Genomic DNA, 10,723 nt, shown 5'->3' on the forward strand with positions numbered 1-10,723 from the left:
CATCCAGCTCTCTGGTGGCTGGGGCATCTGCTCACATCCTCCTGTAGACACTAACAGGAGACAAACACCTGGGTGTAGCTTTATTCTGTGTGGCTTCTATTGTTTTGTGGGGTTTTGTGGAGCATTGTAGGATTTTTACATTATATTACACTGACAAACATTTTAACTGTCCTTTTAATGCAATGTAGAAACTGCTGTCTGAACTTGTGATGTGGCAACTGTGTCTTTCTGCAGTTAAGCCTTAACTGAGGGTGACCTTCCTGGTCTGCCCGGTAACAGTGGCTTATATTTATTCCATGACTGACAGGCATAATGACTGGGAAGACTGTGCTGACCCGGTCACATGGTGTTGCCATCCTGGTGCCATGGTGACCGTGCACGGGCACTTGTGCCCTTGTTATGATGCAGTGACTGAGACACCAATCATGCTGAATGTGTGTCTATGCCTGTGTGTGTGCGTGTGTGCAGTGTGTCTATGCCTGTATGTGTGCGTGTGTGTGTACAGTGTGTGTCTATGCCTGTGTGTATGTGTGCAGTGTGTGTCTATGCCTGTGTTTATGTGTGTGTGTGCAGTGTGTGTCTATGCCTGTGTTTATGTGTGTGTGTGCAGTGTGTGTCTATGCCTGTGTTTATGTGTGTGTGTGCAGTGTGTGTCTATGCCTGTGTGTGTGTACAGTGTGTGTCTATGCCTGTGTTTATGTGTGTGTGTGCAGTGTGTGTCTATGCCTGTGTGTGTGTGTGTGTGTGTGTGCCTGGCTGGTGTTGACGTGTGTGTTGATCTCCACAGACCTGCCCAAGGCTGCAGTGAGGATCCTCAGCAACACCACCTTCCTGTTCGTCAGCCTGTCCTACACTGCAGAGTGTGCCATCGTCACAGCCTTCATCACCTTCATCCCCAAGTTTATCGAGTCCCAGTTTGGAATTCCAGCCTCCAAGGCTAGCATCTACACAGGTGAGAGTTACTGTACCAGGCCCTGTCTCCATCCAACCCATCCCCTTCCCCACGCACACACACACACACACAACTCTCCACTCTCCATCCCTCTCCATGTTTCCACTCACCTGTGTCCCTGGCTCTGCTTTTGTGTCACACTGTAGACGTCACATCTAAACACACATACAGTCTCTTCCAGTCCTGGGGCTGTTATGACTCTGACTGGGTTGTAATGGCTGGCTGGGTGGGTGTGCCAGTCACAGTGCTGTGGTTGCACCTCTCTGTCATCACTATGACCTCCACACACACACACAAACACCACACATGCACACACACTCTTCGGTACTTACCCTTCACTACATGAAATTGAACAAAGGTACTTAAGCATCCTACAATCTGTCATGCTTAAATTGTTTTGGGATTATTGAAGATATCTGGGCACTCATTAAAAACGCACCACTTAATGGCTGTGACAGCAAAACAAGATAGCAGGGATGGCTTGACCATATGTTAGCCAGCGGGAGATGGCCGTGCACACGCACGCACACATGCACACAGTGTCATTAGCTCATTTCATCTGCCTGTTGCCAGGATACAGCAGGAGAGGCAAATAGGTGGTGTGGTTACTATGGCAACCCGGACGATGCCAAGCTGTTATGATGTGATAAGGGGCGAGGAGACCCCTCGTCAGATACGAAGAGTGTCCCTGGAGCCGACGTCATGGAGACGCTGTCATCACTGACGTCGACACTGACCATTCACAGTCCCGCTTTCAGCCTCTGTGTCTTAGCAGACAGGCATGACACTATACCTGTTACTGAGCCGGAGACTTTTGCTTTTCAACTGCCTTTCATTGGCTCTGTACTCATGCTGTGCACAATGACAATACAGTTCAATCAAACCTAATAATGTGCAACAAAAAACAACAACACAATTATATAATATATATATATATACAGTATCTTATGATTCTGATATTTTTGTTTATGTCTACAGTGTGTATTCCTAACTGTCTGTATAACAAGTGTGTAGAACCGAAAGTCTGTCTTTTATGAAGGTGCGAAAGCTGTCATTGTTCGCTGCTCATTAGCACTTTCTACATAAATAGCTTTATGCTACACATCACACTAGACACACACACACACTAGACACACACGACACACTAGACACACACACACGACAAATCCCAGCTCCCTTATCTGCCTTTCCTACTCTGCCTCCTCCTTGTTTCCTCCACTGCAGCTTCTTCCCCTCTCTCTCTCTCTCTCTCTCTCTCTCTCTCTCTCTCTCTCTCTCTCTCTCTCTCTCTCTCTCTCTCTCTCTCTCTCCCTCTCTCTCCCTCTCTTTTTGTCTCTCTGTCTCCCTCTTTGTCTCTTTCCCCACCTGTCTGTCTGCCTCCTTCTTTCATTTCCTCTGTCATATCTCTTTGTCATGTATTTCTCATGGTCCTCGTTATTGGATTGCACTGAGCTCTCTGAATCTCAGTTTTCAATTTCAACTTCCTCCCTCCCTCCCTCTCTCCCTTCCTATTCTCTTCTCCCCTCACCTAAAAAGGGAAGCCAATACACACACACACACAGACACGGATGGGTACACACACACACACATCCTTCTTTGTAATGGCAGTAAAGCAAGTGGAGTGTGATCATTTGGCTCTGATGTCAAATGTTCACCAGCACGTTTGGCAGTGTGTGTTTTATCTTTTCGCAGACATGAAACATGCTGATATGTGTGTGTGTGTGTGTGTGTGTTTAATCCGAGTGCTTAGGCAAGCTTTTACCACAGAAACACTCTTATAGGATCATCAGAAGCTACAGCTGTCTGATGCCTGTCCCCCACTGAGGGACCATGCAAATGTGAGTGTGTGTGTGTGTGTGTGTGAGAGAGAAAGATAAATGCAAATACACACTGCTGTATTCCTCCAACAAACTCAGCAACACACACACATCCAGGGCAAATGAGCCCTCCAAGTGAGAACACATCTTTCTTCTCTGGTACCATGGTTTCAGCCTCCCCCTGGTCTTCCTCTGATGTTGTCCACCCGAGGAAGCCCATGGCTGGGCTGGAGGACAGACATGTGCAGCCTCTCTGGACCTCCACTACCCCAGTGGATTTATACACTGACCCCATCCTGCCAGCAGCCAGTTCTGCCCTTCTCATCATGTCATTTAGCCAGAGAAGGCAAAAGTACACACATCCTTCACTCAAGTAGAAGCACAGATACTCATGTTTAAAAATACTCTGGTAAAAGTGCTGACTACACCTTTTCCCTCAAGTTAAAGTAAAGAAGTATGGGCTCTGATATAACTTGTAGTATAAGTATAAGTAGTCATTACTACTACCTGTTTTTGGTGTTTTAGTAAAAAGTTGTCAGATTGTGACTAACAGTGTAAGCACAGTGTAACGATAGTTTACTAACAGTGTAATAACAACATAATAACAGTGTAACAACAGTGTAATAACAACATAATAACAGGGTAATAATAACAGTGTAACAGCCTAGAAACCTAGCTTAGGCTCCTGTGGTCTGCTATACCCCCTCCCCACCCCCCCCACCCCCACACACACACACACACACTGCAGGTCAAGACAATTCTCTGCTGACCATATTCCTGGAACCCAACACAGCTTGATTGTTATGGTTTCTTGCCCTTCTGTTCTGGTTCAAACTAATCAAATTCTCTGTCTACCTTTCTCTCTCTCTCTCGGTCCCTCTCCCCCTCCCTCTCTGTGTGTCTCCCCAAGGGGTGATCATCGTGCCCAGTGCGGGGGTGGGCATCGTGCTGGGGGGCTACATCATCAAGAAGCTGAAGCTGGGGGCGCGGGAGTCGGCCAAGCTGGCCATGATCTGCAGCGGCGTGTCCCTGCTGTGCTTCTCCACCCTGTTCATCGTGGGCTGCGAGAGCATCAACCTGGGCGGCATCAACATCCCATACACCACCGGGTACGCTGCCACGGCAACCACCGCCCGCACGAACCACACTGAAGATTGACCGGTTTCCGTGGCAAATGTATTGTACTTTCATATGAGAGGTTTAAATGATTTCGTCGAGATCCTAACTGGTTCCGATGATGCTGTGTGCATTCTCATGAACCTATATCGCGTAACAATAGTTTTACTGTAATAATACAGATATATTTTACTGTACACCATCAATAGCCTACAGTTATGAAAAATAATTGCTCAACTCTAACTGAATCCCTTACGTCTTCACCTGCAGTATTGATATCACAAAGACCTGTGTTGAAATAATGAGAGCGTAAACATCACCTAGGGTTCCTTCAGCAAGTACTGTATTTGGATAGAACCTGGGATTTTACTATCAACAAACAAACCGTCATCGATATCCTCCCTGGAGCTTCGGTATCATAATCCTTTTAGCCACGGGGGGTGGGGGGGTGGGGGGTCTGGGTGAGAACTCAGTGCTGCTCCCCTCCCCTCCAACACTTGTCTCCGAGCTGAGGGTGTAAGCGTGACTGACTCCTGAGTGTCTCTTCAGCTACACCCTGCTCTGCTGGCTTGACTCACTCTCACCTCCCCTATTGAGACGGCTTCTCCTTCAGGAGATCATCTCCTTGTGAGTCATCTGGATATCATGAAAGTTTGCCTTGAAAGTGGTGACACGTGGACTTTCACACATACTTCAGTGCAATAACCTAGCCTTTTATCTGATTGGCTGGCTGGCTGGTTAGCTGGCTGTTTAAGTGACTGTCTGATTGTAAACCCAGTCCTAATCTTGGTACTAAGATGTAATTGTTTTCTTTCTCAATACAAACATTCAAGGGTAGGCCAGTGATTCCCTGTGCCAGAAGTATGACAGCGTGTTCAGTTTAAGCCCGCCCCTTTCTGGCAGTGTTGAAGGGGTCACATGACACACATGCTATGCAGATCCCGCCCCCACAGCAGCATCATATTTCAAAACATGATGCCCGAGAGAAAAAGTGTTGCACTCTGTTTACCCTTGTGTTATCTTCGGGTCATTCTGACCCATCAGTCATTGTGACCCACCGTCGTATTGCGACAACTTTACCGCATACAAAAACAAAGTGAAGCATTTTCTTTTAACCGTCGGGCTGTCTCAGACCCCCCACATTGCAAAGGTTAAAAGAAAATGATTTTTATTTGGTTTTGTATTGGGTAAACACAACGATGGTTCGTTATGAACCTTTGGGTCATGTGACCCGAAGGCAGCACAAGGGTTAAACACTTCAGCACCCTTCTCATCAGACTTCTGACTTATTTCGTTTACGACTCGTACTGTTGTCTGAGGGTGTGTTTGTGGAGGTTCTTAACGTGAGACTGGGAGCTGTTATGGTCTGCTGTGATGAAGACGACATTACATCATAGCCTGCTGGCGCTCCTATGAGGAATTTCAACTGTGACTTGTCTCAGTATCTCTCTGTCTACACTTGTGTCTCCACTAGGATATTACTTCCTCAGTGGTGCTCCTATGCCTCACTGTCTCTCAAATTATATTCATGATATTCAGATACTCAGTGAATATAAAGGATCTATTCTACAGTGTCCTTGATACTGTCCTTAGACAGTATCATTGTATGGCATCGTTGTAGTGAAATATAGCCCTGGCACCTAAACTATACCTATAAAGGCTCTCAACAAGGCAGGGTGGGGTCACTGCCCTTGTTCACCTTTGACCTCTGGCCTGTGTAATCCATTAGCTGACACTGACCAACAATGCCAGGAAAGCCACTCGCCTCACCGCTGCAGATTAAGGCTCTCTTTCTCCGTAAGCTGGACACTGTTTTTACGCAGCCTGGCGGAATCGCTCTGCACTCTGTTCCCAGCTAACATCTGGTGGGGCATGATGACTTTGTGTGAGGACAGGCCGTGTAATCACCATAGCGACGACTGACCAGGCCTCACTGAGCCGCAGCCAGAGCAGACAGACTCCCTGTCTGTCTCTCTCTCTCTCCATCACTCTCGCCCCCTGTCTGTCTCGCTTTCTCACCTCACCCCCTCTCACCAACAAACACCTGGGCCTAGGGTCACCTGGGCCTGTGGTGACCTTTCAGTGGTTGTCCCTCTTTGTCTCTGATCACATGATGCTAATATTGGGAGAGCCAATGCAGAGGCTTCAAACTGTTTAAAATATCGACAGTTGCAGCACTTACTAAGTTCATGTTTGGGTTCTTATCAGTATTAACACACACAGTATCACAGTGAGAGACCTGGGACCCTGAGTTCCATGTAGTTGTCCCAATGGGACTGAGGTTCTAGAACCCTCCAGTCTCTCCCGTGTACTCAGGATGTGTCAGTTACTTCCCATCTCTGCCCGATACTAAGTACAAATACCGTGTTACTGTACTTAAGAGGAATTTTCTGGTATCAGTACTTTATTTCACAATTTATTTTTCTGACAACTTCTTACTTTCAGTGTATTACACTGGTATTACACTGGTATTACACTGTTGTAGAGGGAGTTAGCGATGTCGACATGACTGAGAATAAAGACATTGCTGATCACCCATGGCCATATGGGAGATGTTCCAAACGCTCCCTGGGAGTTGGTGGGGTAGAGGTGGTTGGGTTCGTTGAGTCAACGGGGCCTTAGCCTGACCGGCCCCTGTTTGGAGGGGGGCCGGGCCTGTTTGAGTTGGCCTGAGGTTCTCACACTGCAACACATACTGTTGATACAGGCTCTCACGCTCTCCCCCCTCTCTCTCTCCCGCCATCTCTCTCTCGCCCTCCATCTCTCTCTCTCTGACATGTTAGTCAGAACATCAGCCTCTACCAACAGTGTTAACTGTTAACTGTTCACAGTTTTGTGATGAAATGTTAATTATAGTGCAGTTAAACGCTCACCTTCTTCCTCTCCACCTTTCACTCTCCCTCCCTCCCTCCACACAAACACTCTCTCTTCGCTGCAGGCCTACTTTGACGATGACCCACAGGAACCTGACAGGCAGCTGTAATGTCAACTGTGGTTGTAAGATCCACGAGTACGCGCCAGTGTGTGGCTCTGATGGCATCACCTACTTTAACCCCTGCCTGGCCGGCTGCAGCACTGTGGGGAACGACAGCGCTGGGGTGAGGCACAGACACACACACACACACACTGGCGTATCTACATAGAGTTTACTAGGATTCTCATGTATAGAAGTGTTGTGTGTCACCTATCCTTTGTAGACAAAGACCACCAACCGTGTCTCAGACTGTGTGTGTGTGTACATGTGTGTGTATTAACATGACTCCATGCACCCTGTCCCCTACAGATCAGGAACTACACCGATTGTGGTTGCGTCCAGAGCAGACAGGTCATCACTCCGCCCTCTGGTGGCCAAGGCAACCAGCTCCAGCTGGTCATCGTCAAGACCTACCTGAACGAGAACGGCTTTGCCCTGGCGGGGAAGTGCGATCGCACCTGCAACACCCTCATCCCCTTCCTCATCTTCCTCTTCATCGTCACGCTCATCACCGCCTGCGCCCAGCCCTCCGCCATCATCGTCACCCTCAGGTAGGATAGGCTCCGCCTCCGCACCCTCTCTGGTTCCGAGTCTGTCTGACAGCTTCCCTCAGGTCAGTGTTAGTCACCATGGCTGCTGATGGGGGTTCTGCAGGGCTGACTGGATGCTATGTAAACAGTCCCTACTGGGCTGTCCTGGCTTGGGGTTGTTTGCTCGACCCTGTCATCGGCTTTCACTTCGGCACCAGCTGCCACTGCTTTCGGTCATGACCGGGCATTTGAGAACTGTCAGTTCTTCTCTAATACCGTGTCAATAAAGTGTTCCTCTGTGTGTGTGTCTCTCTCTCTCTTTATCTCTGTCTTTCTCTCTCTGTCTCTCTCTTTCTCTCTCTATGTCTCTCTCTATATTTGTCTCTCTGTCTCTCTGTGTCTCTCTCTCTGTCTCTCTGTGTCTCTCTCTCTCTGTGTCTCTCCCCAGGTCCGTGGAGGAGCAGGAGAGACCGTTCGCATTAGGGATGCAGTTCGTCCTGCTTAGAACTCTGGGTAAGACAGGGATACCACAGGCTGTGTATGTGTGAGAAGCTGCCCTGAAGCGGAGTGTGTGTGTGTGTGTGTGTGTGGAGTGGAGTGGTGTGTTCAGACAGGTGGGGTGTGCCTGAGGTGGCCAGGCTGCCTCTGACCTTCCTGCCTCGCAGGAACATAGCTGCCATAACTCAGTCCTAATATAATTCGATATGTGCTGGGGGGCGTGTGTGCGTGTGTGTTTGTGTGTGTTAGTGTCGTGCGAGTTATCAATCCACACACACCCATCTGCCTGTAGAGGAACAATTTAAATCTCAGGTTCACCTGAGAAACATTTATTCTCATAGACAACACACAAGAATAATATTTTTCCCTTACGTCTACAGGCTATGCAATATGCTTTGAACTCGTCTAAATAACTTTTATCTGCTTATGCCTTAGTAAACCCTGTGTACAATAAATAGAAGACCTGTAGTATTTAGAGTTTTAATCTACGACAGTGAAACAAACAACAAAACTAGACACACAGCACCACCCGGTGGTCGTATACAGGCAGTGCAAGTCTACACACGTAAATACGAAACCACGGATCAATCTGGTGTTTGTTTCCCCTCCCCCACAGCCTACATCCCCACACCCATCTACTTTGGCGCGGTGATCGACACCACGTGCATGCTGTGGCAGCAGGACTGCGGCGTGCACGGCTCCTGCTGGGAGTACGACGTCACCTCCTTCCGCTTCGTCTACTTCGGCCTGGCGGCCAGCCTCAAGTTCGTGGGCTTCATCTTCATCTTCCTCACCTGGTACTCCATCAAGCACAAGGAGGAGCGCGTGGACCGCTGGCGCCAGCACATGCCCCCGCTGGGCACGGTCAGCGACCTCATCTGCCACGTGGGCGGGCAGAAGAGCCATGCCCGCACGCGCTCCTGCCCCGTGTTCATCCCCGCACGCACCGACCCGCCCGCCGCCCTCCTGCTCAACCACGGGCACAGCAGCGTCAGCTGTCCCGGGAACGCCCTCAAAGCAATAACCCCGCCCCTGCCGCCAGCCCCTCCTCAGCCGCACACCAACGGAAGCTCCGCCCACATCTGAGAGCAGGCCGCGCCTCCCCCGAGGGGGGGGGGGGTTCATCTTGACATGTGCCTTCCTGTTTCCTGTGTCCGCGCCTGCACGCGTTTTGTTTTTGCCGCCCATCGGAGGCTCCGCCGCTCTGATGGACAGGCGTGGGGTACCAACCAGACAAACGGCTGGCCATGGTTACCATGGTTGCCATGGTTGCCAGTGCAAATGAGGGGGGAGGAAAGCTCCTACGGTCGGTCTGTTTGTGTGCGTATTATCAGCCGCAGTCACACATCGCGTCCGCAGGTTCGACCTCGACTCATGTCAACCAAGGTGTCATATGGTGCTACTGTATATAAAGGGTCTGGGCATTACTTTGGTCTCTACTGAATTAGTGGGAGCACGAGGATGACTCATCAGAACTGCGTTTCAAGCACAAATAACAAATCCATACTATGCAAAGTCCCAAGACTCCTCCTATCCTCCTCAGTAACGGGTCGCAATACAACCCATCTTTACCTCTCGCTCCCTCTCTCTCACTTTCTCTGTTTCTTTACCTCTCTTTCTTTCTTTCTATTTCTCTTTCTTTCTCTCTGTAGCTCTCTCTTTCTTTCTCTCTAGCTCTCTCTTTCTCTTTCTCCCGACCACACAGACCACTGAAACTGCACTTGGCCTCCTACCAGATCTCGCTGTCATGAATGTTACACATGTTCAGCTGATCTTTTCAACTCTGTCATAGCTGAGCCGTGGGCCCCCAGTCCCCTGTTCTAACTCCAGGGCTGAACAAAGTTGACTCCTTAGATCCAGGAAATGATCCAGGAAATGATCCAGCCCACCCCCCTTCCTGTTCCCTCAGTGTATGAGTGCCTCCTAGACTATCCGTGTTTGGGTTGGCATGGCTATCAGGCGAACCCAGCAGCCAATCACTGTCCTCTCAGTCTGCACCATCCTCCTCCTCTTCTCTGTTTGCTCACTAGGGGGCCAGTTGTGGTGGTGGGGGAGGGGGAAGGGGGCCCAGGTAATTACTACTGGGGTATGTGCAGACACAAGCAAAGAGTTTCCTGACCACCCTACAACACAATAAGCCAAACAACATTGTCTGTAATTGTTATGTGCGAGCGTACGTTGCTAAATAAGGATGTAGCATCTGTCTTAGACTGTTTAGCATGTGCTAAAGCTACTGTACATCCCTAACATATTAAACAGCAAAACAAACATTCACTACTGAGGCATTAATTACAACCAGATGAGAGAAACGTGATTTTACTTCCTTCAAAAAAAAGCACTAACTTTAATCAGCTGACAATAACTTAGTCTAAGAGTACTTTTATTAAATCTGGCCCATTTTATGTAGAACATTTTGCTGGATACTATCAGCAAATTCTTTGATTGCAAACCAATAGTTTTACATGAAGTCCAAGGACCTGTATCGTAATAACTTCACCATTATATTGGTCATCAGATGTACATAGAACATAACTATTAGTCTCTTAGGCGTTTTAAGAAATAGTGCAGCAAGCATGTATACAACAAAGTACATTTTATTAATGATATAGACTGTCGTCATGTTGACCATTCAGGTCAGTATCAGTAGGAATGGTCCTTAGTGTTCTGTTTTGCCCCCTGCAGTACAGGAAGAGGAACTGCAGGTGAGACGATCCAAGATCTGTCAAAACAAGTGGGCACTTAAACTAAATTGTTGCAGTGAACTCGCTTCCTTTTGAATTGTCTGCTTTGGAAAAAAGCAAACTATCAAAAACTAGCAAATATCTTATACAGTGGA

The 10,723-nt window shown here is 48.4% G+C and overlaps 1 protein-coding gene across 1 annotated transcript in view; it reads left to right on the top strand.

Annotated features, from left to right (window-relative positions):
• The window catches only part of LOC136957408 (solute carrier organic anion transporter family member 5A1), a 35,798-nt gene extending 25,884 nt beyond the window's left edge, over positions 1-9,914 (top strand). Inside the window, exons 5-10 of the mRNA XM_067251323.1 lie at positions 788-952; positions 3,680-3,878; positions 6,824-6,983; positions 7,169-7,410; positions 7,838-7,902; positions 8,504-9,914. Coding sequence (XP_067107424.1) covers positions 788-952; positions 3,680-3,878; positions 6,824-6,983; positions 7,169-7,410; positions 7,838-7,902; positions 8,504-8,973 — 1,301 coding nt within the window. The 3' untranslated portion in view covers positions 8,974-9,914. The remainder of the gene's footprint in view (positions 1-787; positions 953-3,679; positions 3,879-6,823; positions 6,984-7,168; positions 7,411-7,837; positions 7,903-8,503) is intronic.
• Positions 9,915-10,723: the final 809 nt, after the last annotated feature.

The sequence above is a fragment of the Osmerus mordax genome, chromosome 15, assembly GCF_038355195.1.
Source record: "Osmerus mordax isolate fOsmMor3 chromosome 15, fOsmMor3.pri, whole genome shotgun sequence".
In the NCBI taxonomy this organism is placed as follows: Eukaryota; Metazoa; Chordata; class Actinopteri; order Osmeriformes; family Osmeridae; genus Osmerus; species Osmerus mordax.